Raw genomic sequence first — 26,355 nt, forward strand, 5'->3', positions numbered from 1 at the left:
GCAATCATAACAAAACATGTTTAGGATCCATCCATTTGGTAAAGTCAGAAGAGGCGTGTGAAGAAATGTTTAAAAGTGTAAAATGTTTCCATTCTGCTCAGGTGAGAATTAATGTACATCATATTAACACGTATAATAAGTAGGACTAGAAATACTTTCTATTTTGAGTTTAATGGATTGGAAACAATGGATAATTATTATCTGGAATATAAAACTAAATAATCTAAACGCATTAAAATGAAGCTTGACTTGAATATAAACCGTTCGACCACATTTAGAGTCAATTTATTCCAAAAGAATAAAATACATGAATTCACCATCATGTCCTATGGGACCACTGAGGTTTTGTTTGTTGCAGTGGGCAGCACACCACTCACTGGTGAACGCCGAGCAATAAGGTCCCAGTGGATTCAACGCGCCTGCATTTCTCTTTTTAACCAGCAGAGGACGACAGCAGGCAGCTTCAGCGGCATCACTGCAGACAGGATCGATGTCAGAGGATCACACCGGCTGTCAAACAACATACTGAGCCTGCTGCCTGCTGCCGTGTACGGCCACGCGAGTCTCATGACGCCCCTGTGGCTGTGGTTCATGTTTTTGTCAAGGGGAGGGGAGGGGGCAGACAACCTGCTATTAGTCTGACTTTGATGCTGTAAAGACATGATTCACATTATTTGGTGCCATCAAAACCAAATGAAACTACATTTACGAGATGCTGTCACAGAGGGATTATTTAATCTCAGTTCATTTCTACCCTTCAAGAATCCTCCGTGTGTGTCAGAGGAAGAACACAAGGGGCCGACAGAGGGAGAACTTGTTGTTTGGTTCTGGTGAAAGAGATTCACTGAAGCTCAGCCAGAGGTCACATTAATCTGAAGAAAACCTCTGAATGACCCTGTTTAAGAACTGCTGAGAGGGAACCACTTCACGCTTCCTAATACTGACCGAGGGAACCCTTATTTCCAGCATGTGCTCACTTGAGTCATTTCTTTTTTCATTTTCACACCTCTCTCTCTGTCTCTCTGGTGCATGTCTCTAAAGAAGATAGGACAACTTTTATTTAAGGGGGATTTTGAAAACATTTGAAAAGATAACCCTGATGATAGTCGTAGTGATGTCATCAGGGTTACATCAGCTTGGGCTTTAGACTTAAAATCTTATAAAGCCTGTGTTATATATGCATTATGTACTGGAGATGTGGGGTTTGAAAGAAGTGGGCATTTAGGAGGCCATCTTTTCAACCTGTCTCTTGTGAGTCAGCCCAGACTTTATGAAAGTGTAATATTATAACTCCTTTAAGTGCTAAATCTCCACCGCTGGTTGTGCACGCCACTTCCACTGTTGATACAGGAAATTCAAACACAGCATGACAAGAACCCTCAATCACAATCCAGCTACAAAGGTGGCTCCCTGCTGTATTAGGCCGCATGCCAATTAGTAGAATTTGGCAGCTATGAAAGAGCTCTTGCAGCACTTTGATATGCAAGCTTTCAAATGAATATGTGGCAACTAACAAGAGCTCCAAAGAGGTCCACATCACCTGTGCCCAAGCTGCAGGTGCATCACCAAAACAGATAAATGAATGAATTAATCGATGGAAAAATATAACAGCAACCGCAACATTTCAAAAGAGAGAGAGGAAGAAGAAAAGGGGTGCAACCTATATTACTGGCACAGGTTTAGTTACTTTAAAGTCAAAGCCTGATCTACTGGTATAATATGCTATACAATTCAAAGTATTCCAGTCCAGTTCAATCCAATCACGTTTTAATTTAATTTAATTCAATTTAATTATCTATCAAATAATCAGGAAAGAAGAAACAAAAAGTGTGTTTATGCTGGTTTAACAGCTCTTGCGGGAGCTGCGAAGTAGTCCCTAAGAAAGTGGAGTGACGCAGACCCACAGAGGAGTTTTGGATGAATTCGGGGCTTTTCGGAGGATGCATTCAGAGTGCGCGCACCTGCGTGAGACCAGCAGTGTCCGCAATCTGCAAAACCTTACAAGCGAGAAGCTGCTCCCGCGTCCGAGACACGCCTGAGAGGAAGGATTTTACTGTAAAGAGAAACACGCCTGATTTGGACAATGACTGACATTTCTGTGGGATTACAAACTACGAGGAGCTCTGCCCTCCTCTGAGCAGCTGCGACCACCGCGTCCAGACACCGAGGCGCGCGCCGTCCTCTGACACATCTCTACTTGTTGTCACCCCCGCGAGGAACATGTCCAAATTACTGGCTTATGTCTTACTCCTGTCTGCCCTTCATATGTGGTAAGTGGCGAGCTTTTGTTTTCAAACAGCTGGGGGAAATTGTGTTGTGCTCAGGGATGTTGGAGAAGACAAACTTCAGCTCCTGTGATGATAACTTTATTCTTTTGGCTCTAAGTTTATGTTAAAGGACCCTCTGTGGCACTAAGATGATGCTCACGTGCATGCAGTCTGCAGAACACACTACCTGCATTTCACCTTTACAGCTCTCTAACAATCGAGTACGAGGAGGACTACGAGGATGTCACCGTGAACCAGATGCTGGCTCCGAAATCACAGGACACCGACGCCACGGAAATACTCAACAATCTGCTGAAAGAATATGACAAGAAGCTGCGGCCGGACATCGGAGGTAAGTGACTCCTCTGCTTCAGTCACAAGGTATTTTTCACCTTGCTGCAGACTGTGAATCCATGACATCCATAGATGTAAACCAGCTATTTAAATGGACCTGATGAATGCTGCAGGAAGTGACCTGTGTAAACCTGCACATTCAGTTGTAATCTGATAAATGGCTGCCACTGTCTTAAGAGTCACTTGTAATTAAAGTAGAACAGATATCTCATCTTTATGAATAAAAAAGAAGAAGAAGAAGCAATATATAGGAACAATATGATGTATCACAGAACAGGAATAACATGATGCAAAAATAATGCAACGTAAGAGCTGCTGTAAACCTCCACAATGCATTCAGATGCCTTATAGCTGCAGTCATATGGCACCGTAAGGAATACTTTCCGTGGTCGGCCATCACAGCTGCTTATAACTGCTTTACCTGTTTTGCAAGTGAGGTGTTGAGGTGACATCATTGTGCTTCTTGTAGTGTTGTCGTGGCTCATTGTCTGCTTCGGGTAAAGTCAGAGTGTTTTGATATCTATAACACGCCTAACCCTTAGAGGCACACGTCATTTGATGCAGAATCAGAAGTCAAAATCAAAAGTTTTTGTCAGTAATAAACACATGTCGTCCTCGTGGTTTTGCACATAACAAAGGAGGTAAGAAGAAATTGCATTTCAGTTTACGATCATTTTTACTTGGGCATCCTTTCTATTTGAAAAGGATGCTTCAATGAACTGGGCTCATAGTTGGGTGGGGGGGGGGGTCCTTTCTTTGTAAGATCCTTGAGGATGGGCTGTGATCATTTGGTGATCGTCTCTGTCAGCCATGTCAACACTACACATGAAGAAATACAAAATCACATCCCTATATACATACTGTATCTGCAATCGTAAAACTGTGAACACTATGCCACCTACCAACCAATAAATAGGTTTATTAAAAAGGTACAACTATAATAATATTATAGGAAGAGTCTATCTCTGCAAAATATGGTGCTACTTAGCTGCTAAGATACCCTACAAAGCTGCTAGTTATGTTGTCAATACATCCACAACTACACAAACGTTAGCTAGCTAATCAAATTATAATTGCAGATACTCTCTCATATAATTGTAATCATAGTGTAAATGTGATGTCAAACAGCTGTCAATTTACTGGGCTCGCTGTGTAAAATAATGATGAATTCAACAATTCAGGCTCATCTCAGGTAGGGTCATTTTTGACCCACATATGGAAAGTTGAGGTAATGATCCAAAAACCTAATTTAACAGGTAAAATTTAAAAAAAAAGATTCAATAGGGGGATAGCACAATAACAACATTTTGAGGAATATACCGTTTATTTCAAGCAAGAAGAACATCCCCCAGTTTTTCAGCTGTTTGTTACTTACTGACCTACAGCAACAAAGGTCAGGATGTAGCCCATCAGCGTATCCTCATGAATATAAATTACATTTGGAGGTTGAAACTTTGAATGCAGGAAAGAGATGCGAGGAGTTCACAGACGACTCTCGTGCTTGCTGTATTTCCTCATGTCATATACAGTGTGAGAAGATCTGAGAACGTGTCCGTTGGTCATGTAGAGGCAGGCTCTGCTTCTGTTTCCTCTCTGAGGGTCTTTGGTGTCAGGATGAAGAAAGAGTGTGATGGTCATACCCTGTACAATAAGAGAGACTGGCTTCATGTAAAATATTTCCTTGACTTGTTCATTGTGAGGTATTTGTTGAAAGATAAATGTAGGCAATAACTAGGACAATTAATGGTTGTAGACCGCAGTTACTATATCTCAGCTGACACTTAAGATTTCAATACCCTGTTGTATTATAGAGTCACAATCTTTAAGGATGCGCTGCTTCAGAAAATGGTTGTTGCCTCAGATTCAACTTGTGACCACGACTCTTCTTTGCCGCGGCAGTTTGTTTGTCTTTAGCACTTGTGGTCGTTATTTTCATTATGTCTCGATACACTTAGAAATTCAGTGTCTATCACTGATGAATTGGTCGAGCAGCCGGCATCTGGCTAACTTAATTGTGTCATCAGTATTTATGTTAATATGACTGATGCTGGTGTAGAGGTCAGTACACATAAGGTAGACCTTAAAGCTGCTATCACCACTATTTATATCATAATGGATCAAATGACCATGTGTAATGTGAAAGTGGTCCCTTGTAGTGATGAACCTACAGAAAGTTATTACCCACCTCAGCAGTTCACCTCTATGAAGTGTTTTAACGTCTTTAAACTAGCTGGTGAAAATAGCATTTAGCAGCTAAAGACAGAGATATTTCCCTCAGAGTCAGTGGAGACCAAAAACAGAGCAAAAAAGGAGAGTGCTGCAGGGATGACGTATTTTTGTAGGCCAACCTGGAAGTTAGCATCGCCCTCAGGAGCAACCCTCAGCATCAGGTTATCCTGTAGGCTCGGTCCTACCGTAGTTCTAGCAAACAGTCTTTAGCATCTGCATTACTTGAGTCTTAGGGCAGTTCCATGTTATGTGTCCAACACATAACCCTCACCTCTCGGGCTCATCTGTTAGTCACAGGATGCTCAGCTGCACAATTTTAAATAAACCATTCATGTCATTAAAATTAGCTTTTTCATCTTCTGGACTTCATCCTTCATTACGTTGAAGCCATGTGATTGTCATTGAGTGGGTGCATCATTAAGTGACAGACGACAAAGGTGAATACTTATATTGATCAAGTTGCCTTGAAGGAAGAGAAGAACAATAAACAAAACAACAACAAAAGTCAAAACAAAATTGACATTATTGTCACTGAGCATTCAGAAACAGCAGTTGACCAATCTCACCTCATATTACGCAATCTTCCAAACCTGCAATAACTTTTTTGGCCACTTGGGGGCCGAGGAAAGAAGCTGGCATATTATCACCTTTTTAAGTTGAGATGGCTAACGTAAGCTTTTACACTGAAAACAACATTACGATGAGACTGAAACAACACAGTACAGGTGAGAGCCACAAAGCAACAACAATTAGCTAAAAGATGCTATGAAGCTGAGAAGAGCTGCGGAGTCTGGTGATAATTATCTCTGGGTCGTAGCTATGTATATGTTAATATATATTCAACTGGTAACCACTGGATGTAGCAACTAATTGTCTAAGTAATAAACACGGTGACCTTTTCACTAAGCAACTCTAGGGACTACCATTATTATTCTATTGTGTATCACAGATGTGTATTGCTCCCTGGTTGCCCAGCCAAAATAGGCCAAATTAACTTGTGCGGATAATTTCAAAGAAGCAATGATAACTAGGATGTTGGCAATTAGCTTTCTTTATTTAAATCCCCCTGACCGCACAGATAAGTAAATTATAAAGTCATTTGTTGTGATGCTGGCCCTTTGATGGCAGATGGTGCACTAAAGTCATTTGACCTTGTCCTCTGGAGCATTCATGAATGTGACTTTTTAAAGCTTGTGATGGCCCATGGTTAAACAACAAGGGGCATTTCCACCACGTGGCTTGAATGTAAAGTGCTACAGAGACAGTCCACACTGAACTGAATGTGTGTCTCAGTCGTGTCATGTCTGCCTGTAGAGGTATTCAATGTTTAATGTTGAAAGGAGAAAAATATTAGGAGAAGTGACTTTCAATTAGACTTCATTAATTCACCAAGTGTCATATCTTAGCGAGACTATGTAACTTTTGAAAGACACTTCCTTCCGGTTACAAATGAAACTTTGAAGCAATAAAATCCACTCTCACTCAGTTCAGTACATCGTGGTGTGACCAGCTAACGCTATCTAATGTTAGCAAACTTTAGACAGATATAAATAAATATAAAAATATTATCACTAAGTCAGTTCACTGAATTTTTTCTACTTGTTCTGCTGTTATGCTACGTATTAGCATTTAGCATTGTCCTGTAATTGTTATTTGTGGTCACTGTTCAGCAAAAGACAAATGAACAATGTCTTCTTTTGTAGATGCATTTTTGATGGAGGCTCAGCGTCACGGTGGCTAACCTTGGTGACAAATATATTGCATTTCCTGTGACTCACAACAAAAGCCACCCTGTGTTTCGTCGGTTGAATGCTTTTAATGTTAACTAGCTGCAGCAGGAAATGTTTGCACTAGTGGTAACTTAATGACAAGAGATTTAACAGTAAACAGTGAGGCTGATAGTAAATTAAAATTAAAAAAATTAAAAACACTGGATTACTGCATCATTTCCTATAAATCTCTCGTGGCAGACTCCGCCACTACCAATGAAAACTACTATATAGAGAGGTGATTACAGAATGTAAATATGTTGAATAAATATTTCTAAAAAAAAAAATGCCGACCATGAATAGAATCCAAAACAGGATTTGATTGTATGACAATCTCCTGTTCCATGAGTACATGTGTAGCTCTCTGATGCAGAAAATCCCCTGATAATTAACAGCTGTGTTTTTTTCTCTCTCCATTGTGCATAATGTCAAGACGAAAGCAGTTAAAAGCTGACACCGTCACTGTAATATAATAGGCTTTTCAAAGCAGCATGGCATAACAGAGGAAGAACATCAGCCTGAAAACGGGGAAAAAAAGGAATGTGCCTTGTTTCAAACGCTTTTACACAGAAAACTGACCGGGGCTTTTATTTAGATCATCACCTAGTAACCAAGTTGGCTACAAAAGACGCTGTCAGGACCTGTCAGACTCAGTTTAGCAGATGACAGTGATTGATTGATGTGCCTTACACATTGTATGTTTAGCTCACAGTAATTAATCAGAGCTGCATGTCATGGACAGGAAACTTTTTGTTCTGGAAATGTTGAAGCTCAGTCGGTCGCAATCAAATGAGGTGAGTGAGGATTGGGGAATAATTCATGCACAAGGTTATATATTCACCAGTTACAGTAGATTTTACAGCGTCCCGGTTGCTTAATGGTTAAGCTGTATACCACGTAAAGCCCCAGACCCCCCTCTCCCTCCCCATGTTTCCTGACTTCTAGTCTGTTTGATCACATTCTGTCTCTATATCTTCAAAGTCTATGAACAACAATATAACTGGATATAATAAAAACGTGTCAAACTATGTTGGGGCATGTTTCATGTTATACAGCCGTCTGCTAAGTCAAGTCAAGTCAAGTCAGTTATTATTGATATAGCCCCATATCACAAGTCACAAAGCCTCAGGGGGCTTTACAGTCTGTACTGCATACGACACCCTCTGTTCTTAGACCCTCTCCTGTACAGTGTGTGATCCGAGGGGGGTTCCAGATATATTAGCAGGCCTGTGCCACCTGTGCCAAAGCTAGCTCCCCGATGAGAGTAAATCATGCTGTCAACAAAAGTATTATTTATAAATAATATTATAACATGGTATATCTTTCATTTACTCCATTTGTACGTGCGAGATCCAGTTTTAGTTGCAGCTGCAGTTATTTTCCCGCACATTCATTAAAGAGAGCCCTCCTTAAACTAGCTTTGGTGTCGAGCTGCTTACTGGGTGACGGATGATCGGCCGTGGTACAGTTAGCCGGGGGGAGGTGATCTGTTCTGCTTTTTGAATATTTCAGAGCCCTTGGCATTTCTTCTAGTAATGAGCCTGGACAGTGAGAGGAGGAGTTGAAGTCTCAGTGCCATAAGTCATTATGCTGCAGCTCCGAGTACATAGACGACAACCAAGAATAGGCAGCGACTTTCCCACATGTAGTTATGTCATTGGGAGTTCCTGCTAGCTTATGTGATTAATGAGTGGACAAAAATGTGCAGCAGTGGAGACCAGTTACTCCAGAGACAATACACAAGTCCTAGTTTGAGAAAGTAGAAGGTGATAAAACACTACTTTGCGCTTTCTGCCAGGAAAGGTGAAAAGTAACAGTATGCATGGTAAAAGTACATATGCTCACAGTAAGTCAAAATAATGAGATATTCAAGTCAATATTAAGAGTTACTAAAATAATGAGATAGGATAGTTAGAATTATGAGTATAGTAAGTCATAATCTTTACTTACGAAGTGAATTTATGCGATGATAAGCCAAACTTTTGAGTTATCAAGTCAAAATTATGGGATACTCAAAAGTTGAGTTACTAAGTTATAATTACAGGAAAGTAAAAATGATAGATAAGTAAAAACTTCTGACTTATTATCTCATGATTCTGATTCATTAACTCATAATATTGACTTAGTATGTTTATTTTTATCATGTTTAACTTTTTATCTATTTCTTTTATTTTCCTGGCAGAATGGGGCTCCATACTTTCATATACATTAATGTGTGCATAATGTATCAAATGTATGTATTGTAGTATTGATATGCAGTATGAATACTTCAGGGAAAAAAATGCGTTTTTTTCTCCCACCTCCTTTGTCAAGTCTCACCTCTACTCTGCCTCTGATTGGCTCACACTAACTCTAACCTCAACCAACCTATCCAATAGAGGCAATGAGTACTAGCCAATCAGAGGCAGAGTTCCCGGGACTTGATGCAAAGGAGGCAGGGGACAAAAAAGTGAGAAATATTATTATTAGTATTTCTGCCAAGTTATTTAGAATTCAAATAGGAGAATTAATCCACTTTATTCCGGCACTGACCAGCCATCGCTAATATGCAGTGTAGGCAGCACCTACTGCCCCGTAACCTTTTTCGTGATTGGTGGTGAGGACTTATTGAAAATCAAAGATGGATTATCTTCCCTGACTGAGGAGCCATTCAGGAGAGGATGTGGTGGGAAGATCCAAACCCACTCAGGATAACATGCAGGCCAGCAGAGGTCAAAAGAATTGATCAGTTTGATGCTTCACATCAGTGGAAGTCTAATCAACTCATTAAATATTTCAGTCCTTTGTAAACATGGAGTTACCCTTGGAAAGGACAGACACACTCAATCTGCATCTGCAATGCTGTTTGTTCATTTGTTAAACAGTTCACATAAACAAAGGGACGAAAAGATAAAGAGAGGTGGGAATGAATGTGACAAAAGTCTTACAGAAGTCAAACTCCAAACTCCGGTTAAGTTACAAATGTTGAATACTTTTTTGCTGAAACTCACGACAGTCTGGTGTGGCCTGACGAGGACACAGTAGCTCATTTTATATCAACATTAAAAGGCAAATATCCTGCCGGGGTCACATGTTCATGTTTGCCATAAATAACACTGTCAGTATTTCAAACAGAGGGACGGGGCTGCAGTGTGTCCCCGCTCTTCACTAGCAGCTAATGTACATCCATTCATCAGACAGGGCCGGGCTCCAGTGCTAAACCTGGACTGAGATTAGCTAATGTCTCCGCGGACCTGTTCATCATCCTCTGCCCACCCTAATGACAAATAAATCTCACCAGGGGTTATGTCTCCCCCCCCACCCCCCCTCACTGGATGTTTTTCTAAATGTCTCCAAGTACTCGTTCACCATTGCAGAGCAGATTATACCCTCCCCTGAGAGAGTTCATTCTCTGTTATCCTCCTGTCTTCCCATTGTTATTTAAAACTGCCCATCTTCAGACAACATACTTGTATTATATTGGTGTCTGAGGAGGCAGCATCCTGAACAGCACACAGTATATTTAGCAGATGACCATGTTTCACTGATGGCTGCACTGATACACACACACACACACACACACACACACACACAACTACTAATTAATTTCTAGTTCATGTTATCTGTTTTCCTGAACTTAATGAGCTGTCCCCACTTATTGAATGACTACTCCCAGCCTAACTGCTGCTAAGTGGCGCTGTAGGCAGGCGCAGAATTATAGCCTGCAACACAATTAGCGCCGTATAATGAAGAAAGTAATGCAGCTTCATCGCCAAAGGTGCAAATTTTCAAAGGGACATAATTAACAACTGAACTATTATTGTATTGTATTACTATCTATAGTTTTTAGTCTTTTACAACCCACGCCTTAGGGTCTGTTGGCCAGTTGACCCTTTGCTGAGCCCCACCCCCTTACTTACTGTTGCTCTATCACGCTTTCCATTGTAGCACATATACAGTTTACAGTAATAACAGATTCTCCACTCGAGTCCTTGATTTCACACAGAGGTAGACAAAAGCCGCTTCTCATCTAAATGTAAAACGTAATGTAAACATTACCAAAACATTATGAATTGTAAAAACTTTTGTGACCCCCTGACTTTTCATCTAGCGCCATCATCAGGCCAGAATTGTAATTTGTCCAACACTTTGGTTTATGGCCAAATACCAACAAAACTAATGACATTCCCATCAGCCTCAGACGTACTTTGTGCTTGCTAGCATGCTAACATGCTAAACTAAAATGGTGAACAACATGGTAAACATTACGACATGTTAACATTGTCGTTCAGCGCGTGTTAGCTAGCTGAAGTTAGCATTTAGCTCAAAGCACCACTGTGCCAACATTCAGCCCCCCTGATCAGCCAGCATGGCTGCAGACGAAGTTTGTTAAAACAAGAACCCTGTGAAAGAATCAGAATCAGAAGTTAAAAAAAGGGTCTTAAATAAGCACTTGATGGCTTCTTACATGATGACATGTGAAAATAGGCTAAAGGCTAAAGAGGCTAAAGCTACGCTATGTCCCAGACCAAATGCAGGAATCAAAAGCTTGACAGACCTGTCATTATTTTCCTAGACAGCCAGTATAGAGTTTGCTCTCCATTTGCTATTTCTGTCTTGTGCCATTGTGATTGGCGCAGCCTTTAAAAATCGTCACACAGATGGCCATTCATCATTTTAAAGTGGGCTCTAATCTGAAAAGAGACGCAAGGTGAAGACCATAAGGAGAGAATCAATTCAAATGTAAGGGAAAATGCTCTCAGTGTATTTCAATAACATCCTTGTGCGCCCACCCCCTACTACACCGACCTCCTCTATTCTTACTTTTCATTGTGCTGTATGAACGTCACGCAGCTTCCTGCTGAAATTACTAATGCAAATTAGCTGCATACGAGCCTAATTCATAGGAAACAGGGTTGCGCGGCAGTGCACCTTCATATAATGAAGTATGTACTGTAGATCACATCTGGGATCTAAATTAGATTCAACTTTTTTCAGTGCCGGTGATGTTCTCTTTTGGAAACAGTGTAATGAGCCAGTTTATCTGTCCAATGGGATCACAAAAATATTACTTTTTTTAAAAAACATAATGACTGCAGTGAAACTCTGATAATGTAAGACCTTATTATTAGCAGAGAACTTCTACTTCTACTTTGGAGGAGAGACCCGATGAAGACCATCAGAGCTCATCATAGGTCATCATTGATCTCTATTAATTAGATTAAATTTCCTCATATGAATAGGTTAAATCTGAAACTTACAGCAGAATAAACAACATGATCCATAACATCGAGGATATTTAAACCTGCAACAATATTCGAAAATCTTAAACATGCAGACGTAAACATGTACAGGCTGATCCTGATCCTGATCCTGTCTGTCCTCAGACTGAGCAGCTGTCGGTACTTTCTCCGTGCAGACTGTTTTCATCTCCTTACCACCACAAGTTGACAGTGGGTAGTAGTAGTTATTTGCTTGGATTTATAGGCAAAAAGCCTCCAAACAGCACATAAAAAGTGTGAATTCGGAATAAAATGCGCCTGTGGATGTACGCATACAGCCTCACTCTCTACTATTACCTATTTTTAGTTTGGTTTCGGACTACTGTAAAGAGGCTGCAGCCCCTACAGACCCCCACCCCCACCCTTCCCTGCGCTAATGGTCAAAATACATCCTGTTGCAGGAGCTGGCATTATTACCTTCCACACAATGAGCTGTTAGCTCGTAGGAGTGTTTGAAGTGGTTGCAGCCCAGTCTAATCTGGCAGTTGTACGTCATGAAACGGGTGCTGTTTTACAGAAACGCACAAATGAGAAGAGTTATCATTAAAAGGTTTTGGAATTATTTTGTCAAATATTACATTCAGACCTTTAAAGCTATTTTTCTTATTTGTAGAGGTTAATAGAGTGGATCTGTGCAGTTTTGCTCACAGAGTTGTGTGGTTATAGATATCGTGCTTTTGAAAAGCTGCCTCAGCGGGGACCCTCCAGAACTGGTCTCTAGTGGGCCTTCTGTTAGCACGTGAGCTGAACGCCGGAGCTGAGACTGGCAGGTGGAAAAATTCTCGCTGTGGATTTAATTGGCCGAGACACGATGACTCCAAAGACAGGTAATGTAAAATGATCGGGGAGCTCTTTGCTATGGAAATGCGAACGCTGGTGGCAGCAGTGTGTCACAGCTGTCAGGTAGCCAGTTTCAAAGTTGAAGCTTCAAATGACACTTTTTACGCTGAACATGAAATCATCGTCGAGAGCAGCAGAGCTGGGGAAAGCCAGGGGCGTTCCACCGTGAGTGAAGCTGACTGGACTGGGAGGAGTAAGGAAAAGGAAGTGTACTCTGTGAGGAGTGTGTTGCTGTGTGTTGATGTGGTGCTGCAATCTGGTTGAAAGACTCCTCAGTCCAGCAGCGATTGTTGACTAGTTGTAACATATGTGTAATTTTATGACTCAGTCCCACTGACATCTCACAGCAATGGTCACTGCGGGACATTGTCAAACTAGTGAGAGTGGAATGATTCACCTCGACTAAAATCTCTGTTGTCACTTCAGTTGTTGCCTTGGCTCTTACAATTATCACCCACAGGTTTCACAAAGGTTACTGATTGAAATTACTACCTAAAGGTTCTTTCATGGTCATCTTACGCCAGTGAGATAAATTGTAGTTTTTGCCTCAGAACAGCACTCCACTGATTTAGCTTTGCACTCCAACATTGTCGGAAGTTGCAGCAGAACCAGAGAAATTGCTTCTTTTTTTTTTTTTTTCATGCACTCTCCTTCCGTGTCAAAATGTGGCGCCCACATTACCCACAGTGCAACTGTAACTGCCGACAGTTCGGTCAGAGATTTCGGGCTACAGAGGTCATGACTTGTGGCTAGTAGTAGTAGTACTCAGACTTTGATAAAATCAGTGGAGTTCCCCTTTAAAGCTGCACTACTTGCTCCATTGAGAAGCAGTGGGCTACCCTGCTCTAATACTCTACATGGTGTTGACAGCGATGTCTAATACTATGTTGCGTGATGGTGCAGTCTGCGGCCTGTGGTTCGAATCGTTTGTGAATGCGTGGATGCACAATTGCTGCATTCAAGAGAACCCTTATATACAGGTGTTTTATGACAGCAGTTAATGTGATAAAGGCTAACGTGTGATCATTATTAACAACCGCAGCTCCCTACGGACTGCTCCGCACAGCACACACTCGCTCTTCAAAAAGGATTCAGAACAGCAAAGTCTCATCGATCCAGCTTCACTTTGCCTCTCTTTGATTTGCAAAAGAGGCAGGTATGGTGCCTGAATGAAACTGATCAATAATTATTTTTGCTCTTTTTCCCCCCCACAGTTAAACCAACTGTTATAGATGTGGATATTTTTGTGAACAGCATCGGACCAGTGTCATCGATAAATATGGTGAGTCCATCCCTTTCATTATGGTTATGTTCTTCCTGTATTTACACTTTGTCTACACACAGCTCTGCATCTGTACAAATACAGGTCTTCATGGTGACATTTCTGACCTTGAAACGATGAGTTGCCCATAGTTTGGTATAAGGAGAGTGAGGAGAGTTGCAGTGTTGTGTTGATATTAAAGGTTTTTGTTATTCTGCTGAGAATAGTCCAAGGAATAAGTCTGAAGGCAAATATGTTTTATATCTTTAATTCTTCTTTATCTGTTGACGTTATCTTCCTATCCACTCTCTTGTAGCTCTGTTTTTGGTCCCTACCAACTCCTGGGGGAAATATCTGGCTCTTGAACTGCTAAATGCTCTGAGCAGGTAGTGTACAGCTGCCTGCTGCAGCCAAAACGATGCTATGAGAGCGATGAAAGTGAACCAAAACAGGAAGGTTGAGGACAGCTAAACAATGATCTGAAACTCACTATAAAGCTGCATAAGCTCATAAGCCTCAAAGTTATTTTAAAGATGCTATATTCACATAAAAGTTGAAATAACTTTACTTCAGAACAAATATTTGCATAATATTTAGCATATTTGCACTCACATTCAAATGTTGAAAAGGGAATAGTTAGTAAAAAGTTAATTTATATATAAATAAGGACAATTAACACTCCATTTTAACACATCATGTGTTTGCATATGTGAAATAAGTTGTATAAAGCCTTTTGTTGCTTCAGAGGAAGTCTGATAAATTGACAAATTGAATTGAAGTGATGCGTCTCAGTGGTGTGACTTTATACTCCTTTTTTTAAATCGCAGCTCACAAGAGTTTATGAGCCTGAAGCCAGAGAGGCTTTGACCTACTGGATAAGGGGAGGACAGGAGGGGGAGAGGCAGATCAGAGCAAGATGAGGGAGTCTGGGAATGGATACAGAAATGGAAGGAAAGCACAGAAATTGGTAAGAGATGGGTGAAAGGCAGGAGATTTTAGGATACTTAGTGTGTGAAGAATGGTCAAGGGAGGGAGAGTTATGGGAAGTCTGTTGTGCAACCATAAAAAACACCTCATAGCTCCTTCAAACAACTCATCGTCTGCTTCATTAACAGTCGGCATGTCATGGTGTTCAGACATGCTGTATTTCAGGACTCTGTAGAAGTGTGTTGTTACATTTCATACGGCTGAAATAGTCAGAACATCTCACATTCAGTTATAAAGCTTAGTGTTAGCATGCTAACATTTGCATGTTTTCATTAACTTAAAGGCCACACAGGTGTTTTCAGTTATTCTGGGTGTCTCAGGCTTAAGTTGGGTGTAACATTGAGGTGTAGGTTTTTTTACTCCAGCATTTGCGACATTACTCAAGCAGCCCGCACACACCCACACACAGTCTTGATGAGATCTAATCAGCCAAATTAAGTGAAAACGCCTGTGTGTCTGCACCAGGCACTTGACAAATGTTCAGACCCTTCAGTGACTTTACGTCAAAAAAAAGAATTGAGCTACTTTTTCAGCGGGCATCAGCTTTTTCCCCCTGAACTTGATCCAGCTCTCGAGCTGGCAGAACACCTGCTGGTTGTGCAAGCTGAGCGCCACGTTTGGTCAGAGTTTCCGAAAGAGGAACACACTGTGCTTGCACAGACCTGAGTGAGAACAAACAGCCAATAAGTGATTGGTTGTTTGCTTTTGAATGCATTTGTTTTGTCACTTTGAGCCAAAAACGGAGAGAATAATTTTTAGATGCTTGCTCACTCAGTCCCAGTATTTGTTAATCCTGTCATATCCTTGTAAATCCCTCAGCATCGACATGTGTGGAATATTCAGTGTGCATACATGAGAGCCTGTTATTTGATTTAATTTAAATAAGTACTACTGCACCTTTTTAGGGGGACTGCCCATTATTCCAAAACCCTAAGAGTCCAAAAAATGTTCCATTGAACCAAAAGCACATTTGCACGTTATCCTGAAAACACCCATTTCTCTGAAGGCCCATTTTCTCCCTGCAGTTGTTAGTTCAGTGGCTGCTGGCCAGTGCTTAATGTGTAAATCAGGAGGTCCCAGAACACAGAGAGGGTGCTGGTCCGGCGGGTCAGGGGGAGAGAAGATGTCACGGAGGGCATCAAAAATCCACAGTGCCTGGAGCACATTTGAGCCATCATTTTTAGTGCCATGCCATATTTTTTGCGATGCTACAGCAAGCGCTCAAGCACCCCCTCCATGTGACAAGCTAATTTTAAGCCCCATTGTCAGAGAAGAATTCCTACACAGTCCTAGTTGTCATACTTGTATTGTTTCTAATTACAATGCAGTGTATAATTCAGGGTGTCATGACTTCTCCGGGAGACAGACGGTGATTAATTTGCTTCGCTTTGGGAATAAACTCAGAGGAAATTAGGCCATTTTCACATCAAAAGTACAATCAAAGAGAAAACTATTCAGCACACCTATGGAGAAATTTCAATTTAAAATTTGAAAATAAATGGACTTTATAATGTTAAAGTATTGTACGAGGTCTTGTGACATAAAAGGTGGCACGGCCTACGTGCGGTGTCAGTGTCAGTTTGAGAGGAGTGGCCGCACTGCACTTTTCATTCATAGTAAAACACTGACATTTGTACTGTACTTAAACGAAAGGAGACACTTGACGCCTGAATGGTTCAAACAACAAGTGAGCTATCAACCCATTAATTTATCTTTTCATCTGTCCATTCATCCCTCCATTTTGCACCACTTACCGAGGCGTTCTGTGGACAGATGGGATATGTAATCCTTCTAGCATATTTTGGGTCTTTACCAGAGTCTTCAGTTGAACGTGCCCAGAATACCTGCACAGGAAGGTGTCCAGCAGGCATCCTAATAACCCCCTTAAAGGCAAAGGAGCATGAGATGTCTGAGCGCCTCAGCCATAAATCTTGTTAACATTTAAAAACATTTTGAAACTTCTATTCAACCAATAGGCCGATTCACTTTAAAGTATTGTAGTAGTAGTCAATAATATATATGTTTTATGTTCATTTCTCACTACCAAGTAGAGCTAACTTTGGATATAGTCTCAGTTAGCATTATCATGGCTACTAGCTGCCGGTTCTCACTGGAATCCCATGTGTCATGTTAGCTGGCCCGGGCTAACGCAGGCTAAGACGGGTGTGTGGTAAAGTTTTACAAGTGTTGCATACAAATATGCCTTTAAACAGTGTCTTGACTGGCTTCCAGCAAGTTGTACATAAAATGTACATAAATAAGCTATCATGACATTGTGGCATTGTGTTTTCTGCCCCCTGCTGCACACACATCCTGCATTGTTTATAAATAGCAAACCCGTCCATTCTTCCTTCTTTTTCTCTTCATTAGCCTCAGTGACGAAGACACACACCATGAATGACCCATTCAGAAGAAACAATAAGCTGGGCTATGTTTTAATAAGCAATGAACAATATGTTAAGTTGGAGAAGGGAGCTTTTTTGTAATTATAAAGAAGCTATTTTCATGCTCATGGGTCATGCAGTGTCCAAGGCAACCTGGAGTCATCCAGGAATTCCTGCCAAAACGAAAGCCGGTGCCAGTGGGTCCCTGATGCTATTCTCACCCTGTGGAGAGAGCTGCCCACTCACAGGCCATCACACACTGGATGCCCAAAGAAATACAATATTCATGCCAGTTCATTTCCCACTGCGTAAGAGAGCTGCTGGCAGGACTACTGCAACATCCTTGGTACTGTGGTTTTCTTTAGCTCCCAGCACAATATTAATTTGTAATGTTCCTCAAATTTGCAGCCTACTCTAATTGTTTGGCTCGTACCTGCTGTGATAGAAAATTGCCTTGAAAATGTCTTTCTTCAATAGTTGGGTCAGCTGGTTCAACTTAGTTACAGCTTGGCTCAGACACAAAAACAAAAGTGTGTGTTCACTTAATAAGCCTGAGTGATGCGTTGCATTTCTGTTCATTTCTTTCTGTCTGGAAGATTTGGGTAATGAAGTCATCAGCATGAGGATTGTTTAATGAGGCTCTTGGTGACGCCACAAACAGAACAGATCTCAGTGGAATATTAATATGCTGTTAGCGTGGTTCAATCAGCATGTAATGAACCAACAAAAATATCTCTCCCGTTTTGTTCGTGACTTTCGCAACACCTGTGTGACCACAGCGTTGCAGACAGACAGTACCTGATCTGCAGAACCGCGGCCCTGCTTTGTATGGGGTTTTGATTCCTATGTTAGAGACTTTGAGGAGGAGAAATGCATGACTGAGTGAGGCGTGGAAGCAGATACTCTATGTACAAATTCAGGGATTCAGGATTCAGACTGTAACGTTGGAGGAGTTTGAGATTCAGTTTTATTTAGCAGTTATCAAACAATTGGATTAAAGGCCACAATCCTGTATATCTTGTTCCTATGTATTTCATTCAGGCTTTATTTTCACATTTTATGTACCTGCATCCTTGCTAAAGATATATTGTATAAAGTATTTATTTGCACTGGCACCTGAACTCATTGCTAAGCTATAAATCTTATAATATCTCCACAAACATAACATTCACCTTGTGGTGTATGTTCTAGAGCTAGACTGGTGTATTCCCAGATTTGAGCTTATTGCAGATATATCCGCATTTGAAAGAAACTGCAGGACAGAAATGGTCAGTACATATCTACATTTTTGCTCTCAGCAATCATATACTTTAAGACATTGGCAGACTGAAATTTGGAAGGGAAGAATCATGAAAGTTCCAGTAAAACTAACAAAGAAAAAAGGGTGCTTGTTGCACATGTTTCTCCTTTGCAGTGATGACAGTTGCAGCACTGAAATCAAATTTTAATTTCTCCTTGATGGCATGAAATGTCAGCAAATGTTTGAACAAGCAGGACTGCCACTTTAACCTTTAGACTGTAGGAAAAACAAGGACGCAGCATCTGTGACGCAGCCATTTTAAAATTTGGATTTGGGTTCATCTCTCCCTGCCATCTTAGAAAGTTACAGGAGCTGGAAAAAAAATAATTTTGCACCAAAAAGACAGAACCTGGGTGGGCGATACAGAACCAGGCTGAAGAATATGCAGAGTAGAAAAGAGTGGAAGAGAACAAATTCTGTTGGACAGTTCTGTTGGGGGTTGATTAAATTAATTGAACTGTGAAACATAAATAACAGACAACAATAACAAGCGTCCCATGTGTAATATTAAGCTACCTCGAGGACAGTGGAGCATGTTGTTAACAAACTCCAACCTCCATCCACTTATTTTCTTTACCCTCTCATTCTCTGCAGGGTGAAGGTGGGCTGGAGCCCTTCCCAGCATGCACTGGGTGAGAGGAGGGCTACACCCTTTGGGCAATTTAGAGTTTCCAGTTCCCCTGACCTGCATGTTGTTATACTGTGGGGGGAAACTCTTGCTTACTCTGTAATTTAAAAGTGAAGGTTTGGACACATTTAGTATTCGATGAAAAGATCTGATGATAAGAGTCAAACAGGATGCGAGCTGTGCTCATTGAAAACCTGACTTTTGTTGCTTCGTAGCACTCACAATCACACTGTGAGCGATGGAGATTTCCACGCCGAACATGTCTGCGCACTTGACAAAAACTCAGAGCAGCAGGTCGCACCAGGTGGATGATGAAAGTTTGTCTCCTCGTTCCAAATCGTCCTTTAGCTGCCTCTAATGAGGACACAAGGAGAGACTTCAAGCCTACGAAGGAACATGACAAGAGGTCTCAAAGCACAGGACAGATACAGTATGTACTGTATGCCTTTTGCTGCAGAATCATTAAGTGCGGAGCGTATGCTTTGCCCTAGTTTACAGTACCTGCTGGACCAGCACTGGACTATCTAACTTTCATGTACCACAGTTTTTGTCAGGAAAAAGTTTATTTGACTAGGATGTTCAAATGTGAACTAGATTTCATGTCTGACGAAGGATCATTTCCACCTTGGACTGTGGGAGGAGAAGAACACCGTTCAGTGTTAAAAAGAGATTAAGTACTTCTTTGTTCGGTTAAAAAATGGCTGGAGAGCTGGAAAATCCACAATCGTGTCAGACTGAAATGGTGCAACTACAAAATCTGCTGGGGGAAAAAAAAACATACATGAAAATAAGAAAAGAAAGTCAAAAGGGTAGTTTTTGTTTTCCATGTTGTTTTCATCAACCTGACAAAAAGCAGGAATGTTTCCTAGTTACAGTGGCAGTTTATAGACACATAATTCCAGTGGGAACATTAGTAATGGGATGTTATTTTACTAGTATTCCTGCTCTCTGCATATAAACAGTGTGGTGATGACAAGGGATATCCTACCCAGCTCAGACAACATAGTGTGCACCAAGGTTCATCCATAAAATTCTCAAAAAATCATTACTAATGCACTTATTTGCATAAGTGGACAGGAAGGTCAGTGGCATATGCCTCCGCTCTCTTTTCACAGAAATGAAAAGCTGCACCACTGCAGGCGGTGCAGAGCAGTGGGGTCATCCTGGTAGGAGGCTTCACATTCCAGCTGTTTATTCCATGCTGAGCCATTAGGCAGCCAGCTCGCCGTCTGATTTGTATTCTGGTCGTTTTTTAAACACCGGGTAAACTGTGGCAGAATAATTCCCCACGTATCAGAGCCGACATTAAGCCATGCGCAGATTGTCAATAAGGAGTAATATTCCCATTTGTCCACATGATTTAGAAATTGATGGGGAAATATTCCATTATAAGAGTAAATCTGTTTGAGACAGGAGTGAATGATGAATGATGGAATTAAATATTTCCACACAGTTTCTTTTAAAAGTAAACCCACACTGACTCACATACGGCAAGATGGCGCTTGAAGCTTGGTGACTTCTGTGTCTACTTGCAGGGCTAGTTGGTGTAGCTGACAAGCTAACCGCTAACATGCTAGCGCTAGTCAGTCACAGTGGCTGTCTGAGCTTGTTAGTTCCAAGAGCTATTGTGACTTGTTAGCTAACTAGCTTGCTGACTGACAGTAGATCATCAGTCGAGAAGCCCCTGAGAATCTCATGTTGTCAGTCAAATCACTGCTCTGTTGAACGCAGAGCAACGCAGGATAACCACGTGCAGGCTATTAACTTTTTACAAACCAAGTCTTGTCTCAAAATCTACAAAACAGTAATTGTAATGGACAAAGGTCATGGAAACGGAGGGCAGCGCAACATGTTTCTGTTGGCCACGCCGACGCGCTCATCCCGGTGCCACAAAGTAGTCCGCTAAACCACTTTTGGGACAATAAATTGTTTATTTGAAAGATATTTGTACAGCTGACTTCTGTGTCATTACTACGCAGAGGAGGTTAAGTCAAACTGGATGCAACACACCTAGCAAGCTGCGATAGCTCCTTAAAAGATCAGTACTGTCAAGACTGTTTGCTATCTGGCAACTACGCGATGTCAAAGTTTGTCAAGTTGAACTCAATGCAAAAGATGTGCAGGCATTTTTCATGTGTTTTAGCTTTATGCAACACGTTTTCTTCTGATTTAAACAGACTGACACATAAAAGGCAAAAAATGTTGTACTAAAAAATTTGATCAGTGACCTTCAGTGTTGTAAGTCTACTTGAATTCAAATGTGTGCATGCATCTTCGTGTGGATCTTTTTTTTTTTCTTTTTTTTTAACGTGCCAAAAGTATGTATACACCTGAATATTACATTATTTAACATTTCACTCCAAAACCTGTAATATGCAGCCTCCACTCGTCTGGTTTCAGGCTTTGCCTGGCTGTAGGGATTTTCTCTCATTCAGTCACGAGAACATTAGTGAGGTCTCCGTGAGGTCGGAGACTGATGCCGGATAATAATGCCTGGCTGGCAGTTCTAATTCATCCTCAAGGTGTGGGATGGGGTGGAGGTCAGGGCTCTGTGGAAGGCCATTCAAGTTCTTCCAACCCAAACTCAAAACCATTTCTCTATGGACCTGGCTTTGCACACGGAGGAGTTGTCACAGTGAAACAGGAAAGGGCCCTACCCAAGATTATTGTCACAAAGTTGGAAGTGCTATTGTCTAAAATGCGGCATTAAAGTTTTCCTTAATTGGAACTAAGAGATTTTGCCCAAACCATGAAAAACAGCCACAGACAACACAAAGGTTTATGGACAGACATACTTTTAACCACATAGTGCATGCCTCTAGACTTTAAAACAAGATACACTTTCACCATACAGGTCTTTATCATGTGGGGTCCATTCCAACTGTACAGCAGTATGTTTGATTTTACTGCGAGTATATACAGTAGCTCTACATCAACTGCCTTAATATAGCAGCTCCTCTGAGGCAGTTGAGGTGAACGACCCATTTTCTTCACAGCAACGCCTGCTGTAGAGGCTGAAAGCAGCTGCAAGCAGCGGGGAGAGGAACTGAGATCGATACTCTTTCAGCATAGTTATCATTTCCTTCTAATGTGAAATTATAGAAGAGATTACAAAGCCTGAAATTTTGGTGTGTCATTAGAGATTCACCTCTCACCCTCCATCTGCAACTCCCCATTTCCAGATGTGATTGCTTCAGCTCATATGAGTTCTATTTATTTGATTTGCAGCACTTCTCCTCCACTGGTCATTAAATCCCGGATAATGTTCTGTTTTTTCAAATCCCCACGAGCCCCATACAATTAAAGGTCATGAGCACCCAGTGGTTCTGTTGATTATAGACTTCTTTCTAATTGGTGAGCCATTCAAACTGGTGCAGAGACGGGGTAAAAGGTCAAATGCATTTGAGGCGGTGGCAGCAGTATGAAAAGGTGTGGGTTGCTGGAGGAGGGCAGACTATTATTAATTTCCTTATACTGTACGTCTTTATCTGTATTGTTGCTAAAGAGGACTCAACTGTTGGCTTTGTCTGAGCTTGCACAGCAGCGTCACTGTCAAGCCAGTCAGATTACAAAGAAGGGACTAATCATGCCTATTTGCATAATTTATAACTTTTGCTGTCACAACGTGGACATTGTTTGCATCATCACCTGTGTACAATAAGAAGCTATAAATAGCCACATTATCGTCTTATACACAATTAATGGAGCAATTGTTTGCCTCATTAAATAGCATCTAGTTTCCAATGAATGTAAGGCAGCAGTGATGTGGCTCTTTTAATCAAAACTCTTGTAGATTTAATAACAAATGAAAGAGCTGCAGATGTTTTACAGAGGAACGTACTGTTGTGTGTGTATACGCCCAATTTTTCAGTAAAAATTCAGCCGTAGTTTTGTTTTACCATCCACAAGGCACATGCTGCCTTCCTACATTCACCAGTGTTTCAGAGTTAAATCACGTGTCGGCTTCAAGTACAGCTATACCTGGATGTATGTTGAGAATGCACTTTTACTCCTGGGAAATGTGTGTGACCGCCATGAACTGTTTATACTTTACACCTCAAGGTGCTAAAATCACCACACAGCTGAGGGTATACTACCTCTACAGTGTGTCCCCCATTTTCATGTAAACAATACAACAAAAAATGTTTGTGTTTGGTTTCAGGAGTTTACTTCATAAAGACATCATGCACTTCTAACAACAGGCTAAATGGGATCTTGAAACCATTATCTGGTATCTTGGCATAGTTAGTGGTCTTGCGTGGCAATGATTACATTATGGGTAGGCTATACAGCATGTATTTAAAGGAGTAGTTTAATGTTTTGGGAAATATGCTTATTTGCTTTCTTGCCGAGAGTTAGATGAGAAGATTGATACCACTTTCATGTCTGTAGCATAAAGACTGGAAGCAGAAAATAGCTAACCTGGCTCCGTTCAAACGTAACAAAATCAGCCCACCAGCCTAAAGCTCACTAGTTTACACATCAGAATCAGAAAATCGTCTATCGCTCATCTATGTGATTCTCCTGATACAGTCGTGCCCGTGTACCTGTAACCCTGCCTGTTATCTGCAAACTGTGTCCTGCTTTTACCCATTCAGATTTATTGTCCTGGTTCTGCCTGTCTCCAAGTTGCTGTATACTGACCACAGTTTCTAGAGAAGTGCCTTTAATTCTGCTCTTTTCACTGCTGATCGTCAGTACAGAGGCTTGTAAAACCCTTAAGGTTTCCAATCACACATGTATCTGCTGTGTTTGCTTTTCTTGCTTTTCCTGGATCCACTGTTCTGAGCACTCAATCACATCGCCCCTGTTAGAGTAAGAAAAAGTCAGTGAGTTGGATGGATTGCGTTTACATTTCTAAGTGACAGCAGCCTGAATGAAGCCTGTATGCTGTTTACCTCTGTGGACGGTGTCTAAGCAAATATACAGATATACACATTTGTGGAGACATTCATGGTTCCCAGACAATGTGTCCTAATGATTGGGTATCCTGTGACTTTTCTAGCTCCACATTGAGGTTTTGTGTCTCAACAACTATTCTATGTATATCAATGACATTTGGTACATGGCACATTCAGGCCCCCCTCAGGATTCATTCAAATCACTGTGGTGATTCCTTAACTTTCCATCTAGCGCCATCATCTGGTCAAAATTCCAATGTGTCCATTACTTTGGTTTATGACCAAATACCTGCAAAACTAATGACATTCCCAGTAGCCCCTGCTGTAGTTTGTGTTTAGCGCTAATTAGCCAATGTTAGCATGCTAACATGCTAAACTAAGATGGTGAACATGGTAAACATTATAGATGCTAAACATCACCATGCTGCAATTGTCATTGGGATAATGATGAAATGCTCGCGTTAGCACGAAGCCCAAAGCACCGTTTTGCCTCACAGAGCTGCTAGCATGGCTGTAGCCTCTCATCATGTGTGAACATGATCCAATAGATCTTAGATAAAGAGCTCTAAAAGCTAATTCACATACAAAACAAACAAAACTTTGCCATCAAGCGGCATCTTTTATCTGAGGACTTGCAGGTCATTCATTTTTTATCATCAGTCATAACTTCACTGTGTTGATCATAATGAGGCTGTAACAACATCTCCTGATAGAGAAGCAGCTGCTGACAGCAATTTAAAACCACAGGCTCACTCCCAGACGCACTGCAGCCGAGGAGGGTTTGCTGTCAGCACAACGGTGAGTTAAGCAAATCACTGAGAGGTGCCAGGTGAGGTCTGTGCTCGACACACGGGCCAGTGAACAAATAAAATGATAAATGCTCCCGCTGGTGAGAGTGATGAATGATAGATGGTGTACAGAGATGTGTCGCTGATACCTATAATCTGTCTATTCAGTGTCGTTTAAAAGGAAAATCAATACTCTTGGAGCAGCAGGTGAAGTTGCTCCTTTTTTCTCTCTTGCTGCTAAGACACAGAGCAGCATTAGTGATGTTTTTGTATGTTTTGAAATGAAATGGTATCAAATGATACAGCACTGCACATCTGCTTACACCTCTCTATTGATTTTCTCTTTTCAGGAATACCAAATCGACATCATCTTTGCCCAGACGTGGACAGACAGCCGTCTCAGTTACAACAGCACAATGAAAAAACTGACTTTGAACAGCAATATGGTTGGACTTATTTGGCTACCAGATACCATCTTCAGAAACTCCAAGAATGCAGATTCCCACTGGATTACAATGCCTAACCAGCTGCTCAGAATATGGAACGATGGGAAGATACTTTATACCTTAAGGTAAACACAGAAAAGTTTGTTTGGCCACTTTATGTCTGCTAATAAAACCAAAGCCGCCCTTCTCGAGTGGAGGACTTCTGTGCTTCAGTGGAGAAATACAATACAAAGTCAAAGCTTATGCAGAACTTATGTTCTGCACACCCAAGCAAATTTTATGTGAAAATATTCTAATTATGTTAATCATTAATGAATAGCACTGCAGCTATAACTAAAATATCATACACAACTTATAATAATGGCATATTGAATATAATATATATCATACGTATAAATCGAGTGTTACTGTCGGCACCAGGTTTGCCTATTTTTGGTAGTTTATTTTATGACTGGATGCGGGACAACTCCATTATTTGGGGAGAGTGGTCTAGGTAAGTTATTGAATATTCCACATCAGTATGTGGACAAACTGTAAGAGGTTAATAAACCATGAATATACCTCATACTGTTCTGTTTTCTTACATGCACCTCGTTGTATTTAGTGCAGGAGCTCTGATGCCGACAATGTTAGCCATGCTAGCGGCATGGCTCTATGGGTGGCGATGATGCTCGGTTGGTCGGTCCATCACTTTGGTCCAGACTGAAATATCTCAACAACTATTGGATGGATTGCCATTCGATTATAATGCAGACATTCATGGTCCCCAGAGGATGAGTCCTATTGACTTTGGGGATCCTCCAGCGCCACCATGAGGTTCATATTTGTGATTTTGAGTACAGAATTTGGTACAGAAATGTATGTTCCACTCAGGATCAACTGCAATAACTTTGGTGATTCCTTAACTTTTCTATTAGCACCATCATCAGGTCAAAATTGT

At 41.1% G+C, this 26,355-nt stretch overlaps 1 protein-coding gene across 2 annotated transcripts in view; it reads left to right on the forward strand.

The window, feature by feature from the left end:
- Nucleotides 1-2,525: 2,525 nt before the first annotated feature.
- Nucleotides 2,526-26,355, forward strand: part of LOC139287406 (gamma-aminobutyric acid receptor subunit gamma-3) — a 39,557-nt gene continuing 15,727 nt past the window's right edge. Inside the window, exons 1-3 of one of the 2 annotated variants that reach the window (XM_070908420.1) lie at nt 2,526-2,619; nt 13,935-14,002; nt 25,320-25,540. In XM_070908420.1, the coding sequence (XP_070764521.1) occupies nt 2,526-2,619; nt 13,935-14,002; nt 25,320-25,540 (383 nt within the window). Of the gene's footprint in view, nt 2,620-13,934; nt 14,003-25,319; nt 25,541-26,355 lie in introns of those variants that run through there. The other variant, XM_070908421.1, reaches the window with a different exon arrangement.

The sequence above is a fragment of the Enoplosus armatus genome, chromosome 7, assembly GCF_043641665.1.
Source record: "Enoplosus armatus isolate fEnoArm2 chromosome 7, fEnoArm2.hap1, whole genome shotgun sequence".
Lineage (NCBI taxonomy): Eukaryota > Metazoa > Chordata > Actinopteri > Centrarchiformes > Enoplosidae > Enoplosus > Enoplosus armatus.